The sequence below is a fragment of the Seriola dumerili genome, unplaced genomic scaffold (assembly GCF_002260705.1).
Source record: "Seriola dumerili isolate Sdu_G_001 unplaced genomic scaffold, Sdu_1.0 BDQW01000052.1, whole genome shotgun sequence".
NCBI lineage: Eukaryota > Metazoa > Chordata > Actinopteri > Carangiformes > Carangidae > Seriola > Seriola dumerili.
Window position 1 is genome coordinate 3,819,379 of NW_019174307.1, and position 22,447 is coordinate 3,841,825.

Consider the following 22,447-nt stretch of genomic DNA (forward strand, 5'->3'; position numbering starts at 1 on the left):
CCTATTTTTACAGTTGTCCTCTTAAACTCCACTTGTCCTCTTTTAGACATCAGAGGCTACAGAGTTCACTATACTTTTAGCAAGTTGATCTTTCTTCTCAGTTAATACATCTCCCGCCTTTAGGGTAAAGGTGTTATTATACTATTTAGCACAAAAGAAAAATGGTGTAAAATCATTTTTAAGGCAAGTGTAGCTTTATCAGAAGCCCGTCAGCAGCAGTTTCACATCAGCTGTTACCCATAGCGCTCTCAGTGCTTCAGTTCTGGTAGCTCTTTATCACCCTGTATGCCCAGCTGTGAGCTCCACATGCTTTGATATAATTACATCTATTGGAAATGTGGTAGTAGGAAAAAACAGTTTATACACACAGATCAGAGAGTCTCCAAAACTGATATGAAATCTTGAAAACTTGTTTCATCAAGCTTAGTGGTTTTGATTGTACTTTTGAGAGGTCTGAGCAGCAGTTTCTTATCTTAGGAATATATATTTGATGTATTTTGGAGTAATTCATGTCTCACTGTAGCTGGGTAATCCTGTCATTCAGCCTGCATATTAAATGGATGTGGCGGTTGTTATTGCAAGGATATCTGTTTATGAAATGTAGCGTGACCATTCAATGGGCTTGCCTGAGAAAGATGTGATTCAACGGGGAAGCAAAGCTAGAAGTGTACGCTGCCCACCAGCCGGTGTGACAGCATTTAACCTCACTCATAACCAAGCTTTCCATTGAATCTTAAAACTACCTCTGCTTTCTGGCCTTCATGTGGAAGGCAGCAAGCCGAAAACCAAATGTATCAAACTAAGGGACTATATGAAAATTTTCCCGCCTCTCTTATACAGCCTCCATCATAAATACACTATTTTGTTGACATTTTTTTCCTGTTGGTTACTCTAGGACGGTGGTTATGCCTATTGCCAACGAGTTTGCCCCAGACGTGGTTCTGGTGTCTTCAGGCTTTGACGCGGTAGATGGACATGCTCCACCCCTGGGAGGATACAAACTGACAGCCAAATGTAAGTGCTGACGACAGCTGTCCTGTTTTTTTTTTTTAAACCATACAATGTCATGTAGAAGTTCTTACATCAGTTTCATGCCAGAAAACTTGCTCATGCGTGCACATTTTAATACATACCCCCTACATCTCACACATGCTGCATATTCCATTCTTTCTATTTCTGATGGTAGAAAGGACTGGCTGACTGGCACAGACAGACGCACACACATCTTGCGTTTATTTTGTGCATCTGACTTGTGTATTCAGTTCGAGACCTTGGCGTGCCAGCAAAGAGCTTTTCTCAAACCATCCTGCGGATCTCAAATAAGAGCAGGAGTCTTGGTTGTGAAGGGGGTGATAAAGGTGGTTTAGAGAGGATTGCAGGAAGCGGGGATATGGAGAGAATTCAGTGGAGAAGAAAGTATGGCTGAATGCATATATTCAAACTCCCCCCTCCTCCTGAAAAACAAAGATCAAAGGCTGCGACCAAGTCTAAACTCAAAGCCGTATTTATTAAAATTAAACCTGGCTCATATTATGGCTTGTTTTCTGGCCCCCAGTAAATCCACAGTGCACTCTCTCTCCCTCTCTCTCTCTCTCTCTCTCTCTCTCTCTCTCTCTCTCTCTCTCTTCCTATCTCTGATGCAGTCACCCCCTCCTTCATTCATGCTCAAACTCTCTTTTTTCTTTGATCAATATCCAAAAAGGAAGTCAGAGCTTGAAGAGCAGTGCTCCCTGTCTCATTCTTTTTCTCTTGCCTTGTCTCCCTCCCTCCTTCTCTCTATCTCTACCTTTTCTTTTCTGCCATTTCCTGTGTGTACAGGCTTCGGCTACCTGACCAGGCAGCTGATGGGTCTGGCAGGCGGTCGGTTGGTGCTTGCCCTGGAGGGGGGTCATGACCTCACAGCCATATGCGATGCCTCCGAAGCCTGCGTCTCTGCTCTGCTTGGCAATGAGGTAAGATGAGAGCCAAGAGGAGAGGGGATAAATTACTGTCAAAATATCCTTGAGCAAGGCAACAGGGTTCAACGGTTATATTGGGAGTTGTAGACTAAATCTATGGTTGGTCTGAGGTTCATGATGGGAGCTGTGTTGCCTACAGCAGCTCATACAGAAAGAATAATCTGGTTGGATCCAAGTGTATAAATTCACAACTAGAAAATCCTGAGAGTTCATATTGATTCCAGCCTGTTCTAATTAATCCATAATGATGAGCTTTATTTATGGCCACATTAGCATAGTTTTAAAGTTTAATTGCATTAAAGTATTGCACAGGCAGGACCTCGGGCAGCTGAAGAGCATCTTGTTTATTTGTGTTGTCAACATCAAAGTTGCAGAATGCAGTTGCACACATTTATTCTTGGGTGGATTTCCAGATGCGAGTAATTTCGCATGACTTCATTCATCAACATACTGCAAAAAAGTGAACACAAAATTTGAATGATAGATTTTTCTGATTTCCTATTCTTCTGAAGCCAGAAAACTCCCCAACCCTTTCCTTAAATATTTTACGTCTCAGGCAACTTTGATGTTTGTGTCCCCTGATTGGGTGACTTGCATGAAAGCTGCTGAAACATATTTTGTCCTGAATGAAAACATGGCTGATGACGGTAACGGGAAGTAATTTAATCACCCAAAAACGGTAGAGGCTAATGCTGTGGGCTGTTACATTGATCTTTACAAAACATGTTTGTGAATTCCTAAAACAATAAGCTTTTATTTAAGTCAAAACCATCTTGTCGTCATGTTCTCTTACACTGCCTCTGTCTGGGAAGTCAACACCACGCACACACACACTCAAGCACGTCAGAGGGAGGACTTCCAGGCAGAAGGTTAATTGTGGGAGTGTGTAGGTTGGGCTGAGGAGCTGAGCAAACATTGGCTCTCTGTGATTCATGGCGCACAACAGAATAGCAGCTCGACACAGCCTCCCACTCTTTTCTTCCAGCTAATGGAGAGGCTGGAGTGCTTTTTTGGATGGACTGCTCAGTCTCATTTTCTCCCTGCACATTATGCATCCAAGATATATCAGGGCTTTACTGTCAAAGGACTACTGAACTGGGGCACAGAGTGGAGATTATAGAGCTTTAGGGGAAGAGAAGAGGGTGTGACTGTTTGTTTGTGTAGGAGAACTTGTACAGTTCAGGTACACCTGTGTCTCCCCGGCTCTATTCAGAACTAGTGTCTTACGTCAAAATGATGTATGTCCGGGCTGCATCTCGAGCCAGCTTTGTAGTCCATGTACAGTATTGGAGTGTGTCTTTTAGTAATGTGATTTAGCCTTTTGTTCTGACCACCGATGAACAGGATAAAAATACATATTTGCTTTTAGGCACACCGTCAGAGAGGAGTGAGATGTCTGTTTGGGGCCTGGCTTCGGACACTTTGTTGAGTTATTTTTCTTCAGTGTAACTATTGTGTGAAACTGTTTGGGAGATGTGTTCTGCTGCGGTGTGTGAGTGACTGGATCTCGCTTTCACAACTGTATTTAGAGCTGTCTACTTGTGATCACACACGATGCATTTTGGTCTTTCAGAAAAAAGTGTTTACAAAGTCTTCACGTGTCAGTGAGGTGCTTCAATCCATCTCTGTTCAATTCAATTCAATGCAAACGGTGGAGGCAAACTTCAAGGACACGTTTGAGCAGTGCAGACTTTTTGAAGCCGATTTTCAAACTCGCTTTTTAGAGAAATAACTGTCATGTAAAGATCAGCCATACAAACTAAAAGTAAAGTGCAACAACACCAAGAGTGTCAAGTAAGGAAGTAAGTGCAACACATCATCAGAGTGAATATTCAGACTGCTACTTTTGTATTAAGTTCATTTATTTTGAGAAAGTGACCACTCTCAAGTGTTGCTGCAGGCCTAGCCACAAGCACACCCTCAGAGTGTTGGTTGTCATTGGAATGGCTACTGTACCTGCTAAAGCCATTATCTTCTGCCCACTGAGACAGTCTGAACAGTTTTACTAATGCATATGGTTCTGCAGTTCAGATTTGGTACATACAGAACCTTAGAGTGCATACTATAGTGAGAGTAGTTGTTTGACTGCATGTAGTTATAAACTGGTGTAACAATGTACCGACGTAGTGAAAAACATAACATGCAGTCAGTGGCAGAAGTTTTAATATGGCCAAACATCAGTGCTCATAAATATGTTACTTGAACACAAAAGGAATCAGTCACACTCCAGATAAAATAAAATAATTGTTGTGTTCAGTCACATTTATCCAGTGGACAAAAATAATTATGTTTCAGTTGTGACTTATGAATGATAGTCATTGATTAGTTAAATGCTTAAATGTTGAGCTCTGAATCTGTGTGTGCCACATTGAAGTTTGTATCTGTGCATCCCGAGGCCTCGTGCTCCAGCCCTTCAGACAGCTTGAGCTATAAATGGGTTCTTGGAATCGTAAAAAACCCGCGTGGCCTCATTCCATGTGGATCTTGGAGCCAGAGCAAAACAAACAGAACAATAACATAGGATCACATTAATAAAACTCACTGTAACCATCCAGCCTGCTGTTTTGTGGTGTCACGAAGACACTGACCATCGCAGACAGATGACCCGCTTTGAAGTGACACGTGGGCAAAGTTATTAACCCTTGAATGTTTGTTCTTAAGAGGAAAACATTGGTTTGTGACAAACCAACAGCTCTGCTCGATCATGGTTTGCATGAGAGGGGAAATGCACCAATAAGAGGCTTAATCTAATAACTTAACTCTGTTTACCTGGACTGTGCCCACCAATGACTCAAAGCTACATAAAACTGCCATTACCGTCGGTAAGGTTTCATGAATTCAAGGACATCTCAGCAGGGCGAGTGCTTTTTGCTGTCACAGAGGTTTGTATTCAGGAATTGCAGTTTGAAGGACGCTCTCCTTGCTCACAACTCCGCCCTGCTGCAAAAATAATGAACCGGATCAGGGGCTTTGCTTCTTAGGTTTCAGCAGCCTGCGGAGCACCGGCCTCAGCGGGGAGTTTGGAGGAGGTCACTGGATGGGTGCCACAGGGAGCTGAAAATTCGAAAATCGGCAGGAGGCAGGGAGCGTCAATTGCCTCAGCCCTGCAGGACACCCCTCTCACCCTCTCAACCGTGGCCCCGTCACTGGTACACATCTGAAAATGGTTACCCTCACACCTCTCCCAGCAATGTCAGCCCGGGTCTAGGGTTCAGATAATAAAAGGAAACGGAGCAATCATTTGAAGTTGAGAGGGAGGAAACGATTGTTAGAAAGCAGCTGCACCATGTAGGTCTTCAAAGTCTGAGAAAAAGTGATCATATTTTCCTGATATGCATAGTTTAATATTTTATGTTGGTTAGAATTACAGTTTCTAGAATGCATGATGCCTTATACTGAATATTAAGCATACTTAATATAAAATAAGTAAATAAATAAAGCTATGCAACTTTTACATTGAAACTTACCCAGTACACAAATCGCAACTACAAAGTTTTAGCTTTTAGTTTTTGGGGAACCTTGAAAAAAAATTTCAAAGTATCATGACAGCAGCCTGATAGAAAGACTTGTACAGGATACCTCATTAGGCAGAAGATGGCTTTGATAAAGTGATGAACAACACAGATGTAGATGTTGTTGAGTTAAGTATAGCCCTGGAGTTCTCATGACGTGCACCGGTTGGCTCTTTGGCAGCAAGTGATGTCAGCTGTTTGAACAAAGGCAAATCATTCAGTTGTGTGCAGCTTTGATAACTGATAGGAAAGGAGAAAAAAAGAGGCTAAAATGTCCCTGATCAGATCAAAATGGCAGGAAGCAAGTGTTTTTATCATAATCCCAGCGAAGGTCTCAGTAATGGACGTGGAATTTAGCTGAAAAACGTCAGTGGGGGATTGAGCAAGAGGGAGAGAAAAAAGGCCTTGGGTTTTTTTTTTTCTTTTTTTTTTTCTTTCATTTACTGACAGAGTCTGGTAATAGCCTCAGATGGTAAATATGAAGATATAAGGCAAGACCTAATTTAATTTCAGGCCTAAACAGGCATTGTAGCTTCACCAACCAGGTTGAATAACAAAGCAGACCTGGGCAACAAGTGGCCAACAGTCAGATAAATTTTGGACTTGTCTGAATTTGTCCACTGAGTGGCTGCTTTTTAATGGAGGATATATTTTAGTTTCGGCATATGTGTCTGTGTGTGTGTGTGTGTGTGTGTGTTGGCTGGAGTGTAAATGGAGCGAATGAGTAGGTTCAGACATGGGACCACAGCTGGGTTAGCCGGTCAGCTGTGTTTTTGTTTATGAACCTTCAAACTGCCTGAGAGTTTGTATTGTCTGGATGTGTCCAGAACACAAGACGTCATCATAATATAAATCCCTGATCTAACTATAGCATATAACCATAAAAGATGAGTTGAATGGTACCGTATATACCAGTGAGTTAGACTGACAGATAAGCTGCTATATTATGCCACGTGCACAAGTACAGAGGAGTTAAGAAGAGCAAAATAAATGGTTAAGAAATCACAAATAATTGACTTTGTTTATTATGTGAGCAGTGCTTTTATTATGTGGCAGTCTTAAAAGGCAGATTTTGGCAGCCTCCACATTGCAGCCAAAACATCCTAAAGGTGTTCCTTATATCCTCTTCACCTCCTGTGTAGCTTGTACTTCCAGCATTTTATTGCTTGCTAGTGTGAGAAATATATCTGTGCTTTTATTGGCAGGTTAAGACAAGCTTTGCCATAATGAGCATTAGGTTTCCTTTGAAAACAGCTCAGATTAGCTGGGAAAGAGAGGGATGAAAATTGTTGAATGGACTTTACAGGCTCTTATTCACCCCCACCACTGTAGTGCGTAATCGTGAAGTCTCCCTAGTTAAATAGCTCATGAATGATGCATTGGCGACTACACTAGTCAACTCTGAACCCGGGACTAATTGATGATTGCTCGCAAACAGATGTTGGCCCAGCTCGAACCATGGTTGTTAGCAATTATTTGATAAACAACAGGCTAATATGCTAATTGTTACCAGCTGTCAATGAGGTTATTCAGCATGTTTACACTCCAGTTACAGTAAGACGCTCGACTTCACCTGTCCCCCCCCGTGGGTCTGACTGTTCCCCACCATCCCCGACTACAAGGAAAACCTATACCCCTTTCCTGAAAAGGTCACCTGCTTTGCACAATACACGTCATTACCTTGTTCAGTTAGCATAACATAATCAACCGGTTTTAGGGACCGCCAACATATGCACATGAACACAACAGTAAACAATGGATGCCTTGTGCACTTTTCTTTTGCTGAACAAGTGGAATTCCTCCTCTTTCCACTGTTTTGGTTTCAGCCTCCCTCAGGAATGTTTTTACCGGGGCACATTCCTCATTCTCAGCTCATGGCTTTCCATGGTGTCTCCGCTTTGCTGGCCAGGACCTTGTGTGTTGGACGGCTGTGTCACACAGAGAAATAGACTTGCTCAGAAATCAGTCAACACAGTGACAGCAAACCGTCCTCAAAGGACGTCTCTCTCCCACTCTCTCAAAGCCGCAGCACATCTGATGGTATGAAGATGCAGAATCCCAGGCACAACCAGGACCGCAAACTCAATAAACAGAAAATACTGCTGGATGATGTAGCAGACAAATGTGCGCTTGTATGTAGTGCACATGCACGTCTGTGTGTGTGTGCGCGTGCATATGTGTGTTTGCCATACCTGTCAGGTGGGGGCCCCTGGAGTACCCTGACAAGAGCCATTAAAGTTTATAAGCGTGAGGCCCAGCTGTCAATCAAGCTGACAGGCTGCCCCCACCCAACCCTGCTCTGAGGTGAACCCCAGGAAACCCCAGAGAACCCCTGACCCTGCTTTGACAGGGAGCTGGGTTGGTATGGGCCGGGTGGGGCTGGGCTGGAACTGGCTAAGGGCATGGTGAGAAGTTGACGGCTGTAGCCTGAAGGTTGGAAAAGTACGATTTGATTGAAAGATTGATGGTTTGAGTCCACAGACTGGCAAGGAAATTCTGAGATGGGATTGATGAATAAGTGCTGCTGTCTCCCTCCTCAAATAACCTTGAAGGGATGAACCTGTTAAGTTCTGCCTTAGAGTGGGGTCCAAAAGTCTGAGGCCACTTTCCCATTGGGCACCATAGCTGGCAGTTCTGGGCAGCTCCCAGGTGGGGAGTGCTGATCCTTGATTAACAACTCAGACTCAGCTCAGCGTTAATATAGGCTGCGCTGGTGTGGCTGTAGTACTGTGCATGTGAGAAAATAAGAAAGCTTTTTTTTTTTTTAATTTTTGCCAGAGACTTGTTGCATATTTTCAGTGGGTGATAGCAAAAGTGACGTGTCATACTAACTCAAATGAAAGCAATTTCTTTGTTATATGATGTGCTATAGTCCCAGTGTTTGAATATCATGTTATATGAAATTATCTGACATGTCTTGTGGCAAATCCCACTCAAGTTATAGCAGGAATGTGAATCTTTTGTTAACAGACTAGCAGTTGAGGGCTTTCTTTTTTTTTTTTTCCTCTTGGTTGTGACTGTTGCATTGTGAAAAGCATAAGATTGGCTTTGAGGGATTGGATTAATTGTTGAACTATAGAGGGGTTGATGTGCAGTCACAGAACAAAATCTGCAGGTCGCCTGTTCTCTCTCTAGCCAATGAGGCAATTAAGCCAACTCTGCTGTTGGACGTTATTGTAAGTTGCTCTGGATCAGAGTATATGCCAAATACCAAATAACCCAATGTAAATATTCACGCACAAACTGTATGTATATATGTGTGTGTGTGTGTGTGTGTCTGTGTGTGTGTGTGTGTGTGTGTGTCTGTGTGCTAGCTCCTCTGTTTCGTTCCTGTGTGCATGATGTAGCCTGTCGTGCCACAGCAGGATTAAAGTATCCCTCTCCCTAGACTGCCTCTTCCCTCAGCCCCCGCGAACCCCTCCCACACACTATTTGTTTTAATTAAAAGAAAACTTCCAGCCTTGGCCAAGCGAGACGGACCAACGATGACTTTTTCCTCTTCTCTCTTGCATTCTGCTCCAAAATCTCTGGCCAAACCTTTTTTTTTCTTTTCTTTTACTCTTATGTCTCTCTTTACATGTTTCTCAGTTAGTCCTTTATTCCATCGGAGTTATGATTGAGCAGAAGAGGGATGCATGTCGTCTGTGTTGGAATGTGGGGCTGAATGGGCCTGTTTGACAAAATGGGATGAGAAAGTGTCGTATGTGCAGTCGGCCAAAGGGGAAATTGAATCATTCCGGGTTGGGAAGGCACATTTGGGAATATCCCTGTTTCCTCTGAGTTGTGGCTTGGAGACTTTCATAGGCTTAGCAGCGCTCCCTGAGGTGTGTGTCTGTGTTTGAGTTTGTGCGTGAGTATGCATGCATGTACTGTATGTGTTTGTGTGAGAAGGCAGTTTTCCATTTGTGTGCATCTGTGTACACCAGTATGTGTCCTTAGAGTGGGACACTTTACAAAGCACACATTGTAGTTTGTGTCAAAGAGTAGCAAAGCTCGCGGTGAGTGGGAGGAGGTGTGCACCTGCAGGCCTATTTTCTATTGTGTCAGCAGCTCGAGCTTGTTCCCCACCTCTTGGAGGGATTCAACACTGGGCTCTAGTCCACACTCAAAAGTGATCCTTTAAACCCAGAGGGAACCACATTAGTTCAGGCGAGGTTTCTGAACAACCGTCAGTAACATTCATAATATTACATATTGTATTTGAGATGTTTAATGCACTTAGATGATGAAGTTACATCACAGCAAAAATGTCTTAAATAATCTCAAAGATATGGCGAGTGGAAGGATATAACTCTATTACTGTAAAATGTGAAGCGCCAGAGTTTTGCTCTCAGTAGAGAATGTGTTTTGATATTATTTTGCTTTTTGTTGCAGTTGGACCCCATCCCTGATGAGGTGCTGCAGCAGAGGCCAAATGCCAACGCTGTTCACTCCATGGAGAAAGTTATTGAAGTTCAGAGTGAGTCACATGCAAACACAACATACATATGTATCTACATCTCTTTTATTATATGTATTGTCATTAAAAAATAACAGTTTAATTTGGGGTATCTCTACTCACACTACATTTACTTGTAGGTAAATACTGGCGCTCACTGCAACGCTCCGCCTCCACGCTTGGTTGCTCGTTGAGCGAAGCCCTCCAGCGAGACGCAGAGGAAGCCGAGACCGTCTCCGCTATGGCCTCGTTGTCTGTTGCCAACAAGCATATTGGAAAGAGGTACGTCACGTTGCCTGATTGTTCTCAAGGACTGATGGAACTTATACTTTAGCAGTATATTTAAAGTTCTACTGATTGTTGTTTTATATGTAATCAATGATTTGACTTGTGTGTAATGTAAAAGGTGTTGTTCAGTGCAGTGGACAAACAGATAATTAGCAGTGTACTCTGCAGAGTTTAGTCTCATTGTTTTGGTTTGACGGCCCTTTTGTTTAGTCTCTTATTACCTTCCTCTGGTGCTAATGTGACTGTACGTAAGCTAAGCTAATGATGCTACATTATTTATGGTATCATCTTTTCCCCAGGGCTGAAGAGGAACCAATGGAGGAGGAATCTCCTATGTAAAGAAACATCTCTAGCCTTTGACCACTCAGACTTTATTTTTGACAGCGTCCTCATCCGGTCAATTTCCATTTAAATGCCACTCCTATGTCTCACCCCTGCCATCAAGATGGCATCTTATCACGGGAGAGAACAAAGCAGAGCTGACACAAGTGGCAATCACTGAGGATGAGCGATGCATTCACTGATCAGCAGTGCACAGACTGATCAGCATCAATGTGATGTATTGTCTCTTCAAGACCTTGGATATAGGAGGACTGACTCAGCCATCATCCCACAATGACAACCTCGAGTGCCAGTGCTTTTTAAACACTATACAGATGTACTTTTTGAATGCCAGTCGGAACCATGCACAGACAATGTGCAGTCGTCTACTTATCACATTATTCTGTTTTTTCTGTGCTTTATCGTCATCTTCTCGCTTTCATCAAAAAAAACCACCAGAGCTAATGTGATTGTGACTCTGCACTAAGGATGGATCTTTCCTGCTCTTTTAAGATATATCCGGATGAAAGGAACAAAGTGGATGAATTTCTTGCTATTTTCTCAGATGAGAATTGTCAGCAGGTGTTCTGATTCCAAAATGATCGACAGTAAAAGACTGTGCGCTCGTGCCTTTTTTTTTAAAAAAACCTGGTGTATTTTCTGTTGAACTCTACTGAAAGAGCTTTGCCTTAAAGAAAACAGGTTTGGGAACGAACTTTCTTCTCCCCAGCCCCTTAAACATTTCTATCCTGGCAAGACATCCAATGCCTGCATGTTGTTGGCACATAGACTGGAGAACCTTGGCATGTTTACCTATAACTCCCTGCAACCAGCCTACTGTCTCTCCCTGTACCTCCATCTTTCCTTTACCCCCCTCATTCTCAATCTCAGCTTGGAAGGTAGTTTCCAGCCACAAGTTGGAGTTGGTTCAGTTTAAAAGGAAGTTTAAGGTGGGATTAGTATTACTCAGTTTAACCATGTAGGCATCAGCTCTCCCCCAGGGAGGATTAAGTAGCATGCACTGTACTAGAGCAACAAGACTTGTGGAAACTAGAATGCTGTTCATACTGTATGTAGTTGTTAGACAATAGTGAAGCCAAAGCATGATGGACTATCATCTCTGTAGAGTCAAACTTCTCACAATCACAAGCATATAACACTTCACACAATTCTACATTTAAATCAGTCTCACTTTTTGTAGATGGATGAACGATAGAGAGGAATTTATCACATATGGGCCAATTTGTTGGACCAATTTGTTGGACCAGCCCTCTCTTTAAGACAACTGTGTCTCCGTGGTAACGAGGATCATTCCACCTGGGATTTTCCAGAGGGGTGTTCCAGGGCTGCACAGGCTCTCACAGCTGGTTCAACATCTTTTTATGTCCCTTGTTAAGCACATCTGTTCCCCAAATGTCAGGTGCTATGAGGCAGGTGTTCATATACAGTGAAGCACAAGCTGCTCTTTATAAATATTCAAGTGTATACACATATTTTTATAGTTTTTTTTTTTTTTTTTTTTTTTTTTTTTTAATCCTCTTTTTTCTTGACAAGTGATGCAGCTGTAGGGATCAGACCACGCTTAATGAATATCCTTGCAGCTCACATTCCCTTCCAGATAAATCCTCCTTTAGGGTTGGGTTTCATAAGCATTTCTGATTAAAACCCAGTAGTGTATCAGATCTGCCTTTTATAATTCTGAATCCTCTGAAATCAATAATAAATATCTTAATATTTAAGAAGACATGAGGTAAAATATTGGTTAGAGTTTCATTATACTTGGTGCTTATTGAATTTGGCTTCTTTATACCACCGTGGAACTCAACTTAAACTTAACTGGCTCTCAGTGCCCAACCCAACTAGCCAGATAATACAAAACACCAGCCACCAGACTAGTTGTAGTGAAAATCTGGTCGTCCGTTTTGGTAGGTAAAACACTTTTTTTTCCTTTAAAAAATTTTTACATGAGTGATCGTGACTATACCAGCCACTGCTCACTGTGCGGCCAGTGAGCTAAACTTAACTTCCTGTCTGTAACCATCCTCCCAACGTGTGTTTGGCCTCTGGGAAACTACCTTCTGTCTTTGTTTCATCTAAGAAAAGCTAATCACATGTTTAATGTATTTTTTCAGTGAACAGAAACAGAGTGCTGTGGTGTTTACTGTTGTTTACTGTACATAGGACATTGATCCCCTGAGTATTCCTGCCACACACACACATTCGTCAATGACTACTCTACTTTGTTGATTCCTGCTCCTCTCATCTGTGTCTTTTTTCTGGTCTCGTTGCCCTCTCAATGGACTCCAGTGACTTCTTTTTGTACTCCTGTTCTCCGATTGTTTTTCTTATTGTTTCTCTCCTCTGTTGTTTGTTACATTGTAAAGCTGACATACTTCACAACAGGTGAGGGCTCAGACTCAGTTTTTAGTGGACTTTACATGACTATGTTTTCTGGGTTCGGGGGGTTTTTGTGGGAGGGTCGGGATGCAAATGTTTCTACTTTGTATAATGATGGACAATTGTGTATTTACTGTCTGTTCATAGTAGATTTATATATAAAAAGAAATGAGTATATTATATATATCTATACATAATGAAATACTATGATCTTGTTTTTGAAGTTGGTATTGAAAAATTATACTTTTCATGGGTCCTACATACAGTCGGCTCTTTTGAGGGTGTTACTGAAGGCACCATTTGCTGTACTTGGTTACAGTTTGTTACGAGTTGAGTAGCATTTTACTGGTTGTCTTTTTGTCTTTTAACACTGATGACTAGTCTTTGGCTTTATTCATCCCATTGGTACCATAACACTGTTACACTAGGTGTGCAATTGCCCCTCCGCTCAGCCGCACATACTGTAGTCATACTGTTCCACACCTATTTATGTGTGTAAACTTTGGCTGGCACTTCTGAAGTTTCAGTATTTTAAAAGACGTGTGACTAAAATTCGATATCTGGATTCTACATATCTCAGAAATGACCAAAGTGGTGATCCTTTTCTTCACATTTGTTCCTCTTCCTCACAGCTTTACAATTTTATCCTCTTATATCTGAAAGAACAAAGACAATGGGAAGGGTGGATTTGAATTGGAACATGGCCATGCTCTTCCCCGACATAAATCACTATTATGGGCCATTAAAATGATTCCACATGATCATCACTTATTTGTTATCAGGCCCAATATCCCAATGGGTTTATTTGAAATGAACATTCCTTTAAATCAAGCTCACATGTGTAATCCCATTCATCAGTGAAGTGATGACTCTGGGTTTGTGGGTGGCCTGGTGTTTAGTAAGACTGTCCTGTATCTAAAAGATCACAGGTGCTTGATCCCTCATGTCTTTCCTTTCTCACGAAAACACCAAAACACATTCCTGGCTTCTCTGGTGACAGGGACAAAATATCTTTGTCTTAAGAAAATGATATGGTTACATTGTCATATGCTGATTGAAATTTTCAAATCTCAGTCAGACATTTTCTAATTTTGACTGAATGCATCTGACCTCTAATGGCAGAGTGATGCTGTCTCTTCCTGCAGATGCAGCTTTGATGTCACATGTCTCTAAATCACCTCCATGGCATCCTTAGCCATGGCTTCTGCAGATGGCCAGAGAGGTCAAAGGTCGTTTTAAGCATCTTCCACTTTGTAAGTTTATAAGAACAAAGGAAAATGTGTGGACGTGCTGGAAATTGTATGACATAAAGTAGGTTTTACCCAAGAAGTAACTAAGGTCTCAGCATTTAATCACATCTTCAGTTTATTGTCAAATACATCACTTCCTCTTTTTATTTTTTGTCATTTTTGGATGGTTTGTTTCTTCACATTATCATAATAGTTCATCCATACAGGGACATTTGCGGTTGGGATGTGAAAATGCAGAAAGTCAGGCTGTCTTTAATATCACTTTAACTGGGACGTGCTGACATCTCTGTGCATGTAAATACAGCTGATCAGATGCTTTTCGGTAACCCAGACCAGAACATTCCCAGAACCTTTGCACAGCAGTGCCAGTCATGGGTTTTCTACTGTTGAATGCTTTGGTTTCTCAAATGGAGCCAAAACTAGCACACTCTGGCTACTCTGGCCGTCTGTCTTCACTGTTAGTCTTAACACAATGTCCAGTAACAAAAAAGCAGCCACATTCCATTTTGTTATAATTTCCATTCATTAGGAGGGGGGCAAATCTCTTTGTTTTAACCCTCGTAGTTCAGTCCAGCCAGGTCCCAGAACTGTCTGTTTATTTAGGTGGCCTGGTCCGACTCCACTCCATTCCTCTCTCCTCTCTCTGCATGATCCATATGTCTGCATGCACTGCCTACCTGTCTGTCTCTCTGTCTCATGCCACATATCAGCACAAGGGATCGAGCACTGAAGGACGTTAGTACTTTCACTGTATCCAAACTGTCTTATCTCTTTTACTGCTTTTGTCTCTGGTGGGGAGGAGTTCGGGTGCTTTCCATGTTGTGCTTTTACTTGTAGCATATGGAATCTTCAAACCTGAGAGACTTCAGATGAATATTTTACACAAAAAAAAGAAAAAAAAAAAGGTATCTAGCACTTGTAACACAGACAATAGATTTTATTGTATTTATGTAGAAAAACAAATTGTTTTAGGGGGACGCTTTGTAAACTGCGACTACAGAATGGGCTTTTCTTTTTTACACCAGGCTGGATGTGACTTTTGTGGACTTTTGGGAAGACTTGTTTGTTCTTAGTCACATCTGGACTTGTTAAAGGGCTCCATCCAGTTGCCTGGTCATTGTTACAGTTGTCCATTCCAGTAAATAAGCCAGTTATCACTATGACCACTGTGGTTCAAAAACAAACAGTTCTAGGTTTACATATGTATAAAATACATATTCTGTTTTTTTTATCAGTTATGTTTTTGACTTGTTCCACCATTGTTACAGAAATAGTACATTTTTCTCGGGAACCTTTGCTCTAACATGTTGTCTTTGACATCTACAATATAAAGTATTGTTTTGGACAAACTGCACTGTCTGGTTTTTATATTGATACTGTTGCTTAATGGTTTTCATTGCAAAGAAAAGGCTTATTCACTTGCAGGCAAACAGAGTACTGCACTGATATAGCATTGCACTCCTATGGTAACATTGTTGGACTTATGATGGGCATTTTTATTTTTTTAAGGACCAAACTTGATGCAGCAGAATTAGAGATATTAGCTGTGTCGCAATGCAGGGGCCGCATCCTTTGGAGGAAGCGGTCTGTGAAGGTGAGGCCCTTCGTAGCCATCGTAGACCACGAAGGCGGAACTGCAATGAGAAAGGCTGGCCTATGGAGGACTTTTTACTTTGCGTCCTTGACAACATGTAACTTTTTTTCCAAAAAACTTTAGGTTTTAATGCACTTGGTTTTAACAGTTGTACAATTAGCTTCTCAACTGAGCTGATACTTACATTTAAAAGTGTAATCCAAGGGCTGTCTGCCGGCCATATAATTTTTTTATTTATTTTGTCGGCCGCATTTGAAGGAGCCTTTAAAAAGGTACAGCTGCTGTGACGCGATCCGTCTTCAAATGCAGCCTTCACAGGAAGTGGCCCCTGAATTGGGACACACCCATTGCCTTTTTTCTTCCGTGTATTCTTCTTTCTTGCTTCAGGTCAAAACCTGGTGCCTACATTATCCATAGTGCACCTAGTGGTATGTGAGGCTAATGTAACGTCAAGCTGCTAGCCTCAAGCAGAGATGACCAGCCGGCAGTGGGAGCTTAAGTCTCTCTTACTCCACACCCCCCGACCCCACCCCATCCCCAGTTTTTTTTTTTTTTTTTTTTTTTTTTCTGACTCAAATGACATCACTTGAGGCAATTTATCAGACTTTGCACCACTCCCTCTGGAGCCAGAAAAAGCTTCATGCAACTCCTTTGAACATATTATGCAGTAGTGCTCCACGTCTGTAAACAGACTGTGATGTGTGAAAATTGGTGGAGTTCCCCTTTAAGCCCAGAGGGAGGCAGCATTAGAGGAACAGCAGCGAGGGCCCCACAGTAGCTGTGACCGGGGATTAGCCACCCATTTGGACAGGGCAAAGGTCTGAGGCAGTGTCCAAATAAACAGTAGTGAATCCCTGTTGGTGGTGGAACTAACACTAAGACAACAGTCCAAAGGCAAACAAAACCAATCCCGCCTTACCTCCCCTCAAATAAACACACATTCCTCTGCTTTCCTGTCAAACTCTGAATTTAGTGAGTAGCAGTGTAAATAATACAGCTTCGTGGGCTTGTCGCAGTCTCCGTAAATCATGACACCACGCTGAGTCAAAGGCAAATCTCTGGGTCCTTGAGGGAATAAGGTTAAACAGAGTGATGAGGGACAATATTTACCATCATGCAGATGCTGAGCTCTGAAGGTTCCCAGAAGTAAAAAGGATGATGTTAAAGATGGGAATGTGTTTCTCTTTATGGTTCTTCAGTGGGTGGAAATGCTTTAACGACCGCGCTCCTGACACGCAGACTGCCCGTCTCACCTTTAGCTCACCGTAGGCGTCGATACGTTCGTCATCTCTGCTATGTAGCAACACACGACCCCTGTGACCCCTCAGTAAGGTCAGGTCGGCGAAAAGGTGGAGCCCTCTGAGTTGAACTCTCACCCTTCCCGAAGGCCATCAACATGGCCGCCTCCTCTCCACAACAAAGGGCTGTAATGTCACCGAGGGATTTCCTCTACGTTTCTCCGCAGTGACTTTCTGGTCTGCGGCAGCTCGTCTTCATGCTGTGTCAGTTGTTGTCAGTTCGCTCTGTCATTACTCACCCATACGCGTAAAGAAAAATAAAAAAAAAAAGGTCTCATCCTCCCAGCTGTGCTCATCACCGCACTTTTTTAATTATAGTTTGGACTGACTCGAAATGGGCGATGAGGCCTTGGCCAGCTGCTGGGATGACATGTAAAACTAATTACAGATTAGAGTCATTAGCATCAGTTTTGACTCAACAACACACACAACAAACGTGCGTTGGGCATCAGTATTGAAGAGCGAACTAGGAAACACTTTGGCAAGTCAGTTTGTTGCTGACAAATTCAGTTTTCAATCCTCAGTTTCCCTCAATTAATTTTATTCCAAGCGAGGAGTTTGAATCACTGGAAACGTACGCGAGACAGTCTGCGGACGTTTGCTGTTCTTTCCATTGGATGTTCCGCCAGTCCGGTTGGGACTTCTGATCCATAGTGTATTTGAAAAGCTGTGCAGCGTTTGCTTGTCTTACTACTGTATGTGTTAAGTCTGGTGTTGAGCATGTACTGAGATCAAAAGGACAAGGACACACGAGGTTACGAGGAGCTGTTGCAAACACAACACTGAGACTGTCAGCTCGGGTGTGAAGAGTACAAGCAGCAGGACAAAGTTCAGCTCCCCATGACGGCTTTATTTTAAAGATACACGATGAACCAAAACACCAAGCCTCGATTTATTCATTCACGCCACTTACATAACTGCCACTAAATACCCCCATTATGTTACAATATGTCCTTTATGGTAAAACACAAATGATAAGTAGACACATCACCAACATGACCCAAAGTGAACATAATATCTTCTGTTTATAGAAAATTTCAAAAATTCATACATCTGCTTATTCTTGTATTTATATATGCATTTGTATTTTACTTTTAAAGGTCCACTTACTAATTTTACTGGAGCTTTTCACATCCCACTATGTGTATCGATAGATGCATCACATCTGCACATAGTTTGCTCAGTTTTCATAGAGATGAATTTGCTCTGATGAAGACCATGTCATACGGTCGAAATGCCTGGGGAAAAAAAAGCTAGTAAGCAGGCCTTGAGCTGGAAATGTTCAGCTAAAAGAGATCAAACTTTGATCAGCAGCTGCTTTTCTTTTCTTTTTCTTGTTTTTGAAAGCATAAACTTTTTTGTTTGCTACTTTCCAACATGTGCTCCCTCAGGGTTTGAGTGTTTTTGGATGAAATATGAGGTTGCATGGTTGAGTTTGGCGTGACTGCCCTGTAGTTGTTTGCTGTTTGGATTTTGCTCGTTTTGAGCCCTTACCACCAGGGGGTTTCATCAAACAGCTTGAAATACTCTATGTACTGTAGATTTTGTTTGAATAATACAAGGCCTCTGTGCGAGCCTCAGTGGTACCTTGTTATACCATGAGGAACAATCTTTGAGCGTGTTTTCTTTTTTCCTTTTTTTCTATTTTCAATTTGCAATCTTTTTCTTTCAAACAGTGAAAAGAAGTAACAGAAAACTTCCTCCCCAAACCTGCAGATGAATCGAGTTTCACAGCTGAAGGTGAGGAGGATGCTGGGACTGTTACTGCGAATGGAGAAGGACATGTCTCTGGAGGTCTAGGTGCCACCTTAAACTGCTGCTTCATGGTTTTCTCATGACTGTGCTGAAGGCTAATTATAAAGCCTGCCCTTTTTTTTTTTAATCATGAAACTGTGCTTTACCAGCGTTGCAGAGCCAAGATAAGACCAAAGCAGTGATTCTGAAACGTCTGACCTGACTTCCTGAATGTCTGGCACAGATAAATTCAACATGCATCTGAAAGATTAATGAGCCGAGATTACTGTTAATGGATATTGTTTGTTTGTGGATGCAGTAAACAGCGAATGCCTCGAAAATGTTTCCCTGTTGAGATGACATGTTGTAGCTGTCCCTCATCTGACCTGGTTAGAAGAGCTGTAATCATTGTTTGGCGAACATCACCGACACTATAGTTAGATTCTTTCTTACTTTGTGGCCGCTGAAATGCGATGATTAGTGTGAACCTCGCTGCAGTCTATAGCCATCTTGTAATAGCACCAGATATGCCAGTGGAGAAACACAGAGAGGCTGGTGAAGGATGATTTATTCAGAAATGGAACGGAGCAGTTTATATAAAGTTGGTCTGCACTTTTGTGTATGTGTGTGTGTAAGATGAGACCAGATGGACTATGCACAACGCCAGGAGAGAAGATGTGCTCAGAGGCTCCGTGCCAAGAGACGAGTTACACACACAAACACAAGTAGAGAGTCATGCAGCACAGACACATTCCCATACATATTCTACCAAAAGCTGCCCAGCTACAGGCAGTGCTCACATCCCAGGTCTAATGGTACTTTATTTACAGATTGTATTTCTTTGTAAGCCTTTGTTTGGGACTTTCTGTCATGGTGGACACCTAAATTACCCATCATACACCACAGAGGATTTGAACCAAAGCATCTGCACAAACATGAATTTATTCCACAGCCTTGCTCTCTCGGCATGCCAGGAGTCTTAAGTGATAGACCTCCATGTTTTTTGTTTTATTTTACAGTGACGGTGATCCCCGACAGCGTCAGATATAAAGTCACAAATCAGAAAGGGAAGGTGTTTTCACAGACGTGCAGCACAGACATGTTATCTGCATCATTTAAGAGGGAAAAAGTGAGTATCTCACTCCCCATAGTCCCAGCAGGACTGCTTTTATAACTAAATCTTCCCGTCCAGTTACACTCCCCCAGCTTCCAGAGTCCTCGAGAAGCCCCAGAGGAGCCACGTGGTAAAGAGTGAGAGTTTGGAGGTGAGAGGATGCCATCTACAGAGGCTTTCAGTCATCTAATAAATAATGAGCTTCAAAGGATGGAGGAGAGATCAGGCTCTGGATGCAGATGTTGACGCATCAGCGTGGTGCTATCATATCTTGCCCCCATGCATTTGGAATTTCTCTCTTCACAGGGTCAGTGACTCCAGCGCCATCAGCAGAGCAGGGTCAAGCAGTTCACTGATAGATACTTTAACAGGTGCCGGGATGATAAGTTCTCCTGATGCCCAGTTCGAGGGACTCTCAGAGTTCAGCAGAGTCAACGTCATGTTGTTTTCATAACATGTAAAGCCTCTCTTTGGTTTTACATCCAGAGGTTTTTGAGGCTGTGAACCCGTATCCTGAGGGGAATCTAGACGGACTGAGTGAAGACAGTTTGTGACTGGAAGTTATTTATTTAAATCTCCAAATCAGTTACACATTGCTCTTTCCTCCATCAGCAAAAGACTACAGCTAGTGTGAATGTATATAATTTTGTCCGCCCACCCTCTCCAGAGGAATAAAGAAGGGAAAAAAAAAAAAAAAAAGAAATCACCAGCCTGAGGCCTGATGAAAATGTGGCGGGGCCCTTCTGTGCAGGATCAAAGTCTTAGGGACTCTGATTAAATGATGGAATGAAGGAAAGGCGGATACGAGCTGAAGAAAAAGGCCAGAACCTCTGCTAATTCCTTTTCATCCAGGCAGCCTTGACAGCCGAGGCTCTGCCAGGTTCCTCTGAGAGGCATCGCGCTCTCGCTCCACTCTGTGTCAGGTTTTGTTGGTTCATCGAGATTCGTCACTCTCTGTGTTTAGATGTCAAATATCTGCACGCACCAAGGACAAAGCGAAATTCATCTATCTTCACTGCAAAAGGCAAATAAAGTAGTGCAGCACCTCGGCAAGCACAAGAATTTCACTTCATCTTTGTGGCTCAAGTCGACTCAGCACCAAGATATGATGATTTAGGGAGGAAATACTGAGGGAATGACTGCAGCTGCAGTGTTTTAGTCACCTAAAACAATTGAACAAAAAGCCCCGACAAAGACTGCAAGTTATACCTTCTTTTAAAAATACATATTTTGTACTTATTTTGACTGGATTCACCTTAAACCTTATATTTAATTTCTCCTCTATGAGCATAAAGCATGTTCTTTCCTGTAACTTGTGCTTGAAACACACAGAATAAAACCAAACTCTAATCTAATTTAATAATAATAATAACAATAAATCTTATTATTGACCTACTTCATCCTTCAATCCTCCACAACAGAAAAACAGAGGATCAATACTCCAGGCTTATTTGAAGTCTGACTAACGCTTGTGTATCGCCATGGTGGCAGCCGACACAGCTGACTTCCAGCTTTGCCAACACACACACACACACACACACATAGGGTAAGTTCAGTCACGCCGACATCAGCCTCAAAAAGTGGTATAAGGCTAACCTTGGGATTTTTTTTATTTTTTTATTGAACCAGACGAGCGCAGAATACCGTTTCAGGCACACAGAGTGTAAACCTTTACTTTATTCCCCTTTTACTGCAAATTAAAGTTTTGTAGCTTTTTCCGTCTGATTTTACGGGAAACATCTGGATCTCTTGCACCGCTGGAGCAGTGGCCCCGGGTGATTCTGTGCTGCTCAGCTGTGAGGGCCCGGGATAATGAGCAGGTATCAAACAGGCTCCTATGGATAGGCCGGCCTAGGTAGGAAGGGCTGTCCAACAGGATCCGAGACCACCATGCGAAACGCGACAGCGCGTTGAGGCATTTGTCCATATTTGAAAAGTTTTTATAATTTTACCGGAAAGGATTTCATCTGATTCTGCTTGAAATGTTTGTTATAAAAGTGGCAGTAGGAATATTTGTTTGAGATTATCCAGAAAATGTGATTTTTATTCGCGTGTATATTGACATGACCCTGTTTTCACTGCCCTGCAGGTCAGCTGTATTTATCCAGCCTGTGTAAAGTTACTGAAGCTTGATGCGCAGTCTTCACACAGGGAAAGCAGTGTCATTCCTGAACCAGCAAAATTAGAATTAGTCACAGGGATCCCAGTGCCACACACTCTGTCAGATAAATCACTCCATTTAAAAATCATGAACGTAGGTGGTTCTCCTGAAGAGCAGGTTAAACAGTAAAACCGGTGATTTCTTGCTCCCGGTGATCATCACTGAAAACACCCACCAACACAAATGACTCTCTCTGAGGAAAATAAAACAGAGCATTTTAACATGGAGCAGGCCTCCTGAGTCACTCAGTCCGCATGCTCCCTCTGAGAAACTGCACTCAGACACATTTGTGTCAGATGAAGTGTCTGTGTAAACTCTAATAAATCAGTGGATAATGTGAGTTTGGTGCATCGGCATCTTCACAAAGCAGCAGGAGGATTAA

The 22,447-nt window shown here is 42.3% G+C and overlaps 1 protein-coding gene across 1 annotated transcript in view; it reads left to right on the forward strand.

Moving 5' to 3' along the window:
* The window catches only part of hdac4 (histone deacetylase 4), a gene marked incomplete at its 5' end in the record, with an annotated part of 52,933 nt that extends 37,851 nt beyond the window's left edge, over window positions 1-15,082 (forward strand). Inside the window, 5 exons of the mRNA XM_022741297.1 lie at window positions 896-1,014; window positions 1,819-1,952; window positions 9,845-9,929; window positions 10,049-10,190; window positions 10,496-15,082. Coding sequence (XP_022597018.1) covers window positions 896-1,014; window positions 1,819-1,952; window positions 9,845-9,929; window positions 10,049-10,190; window positions 10,496-10,535 — 520 coding nt within the window. The remainder of the gene's footprint in view (window positions 1-895; window positions 1,015-1,818; window positions 1,953-9,844; window positions 9,930-10,048; window positions 10,191-10,495) is intronic.
* Window positions 15,083-22,447: the final 7,365 nt, after the last annotated feature.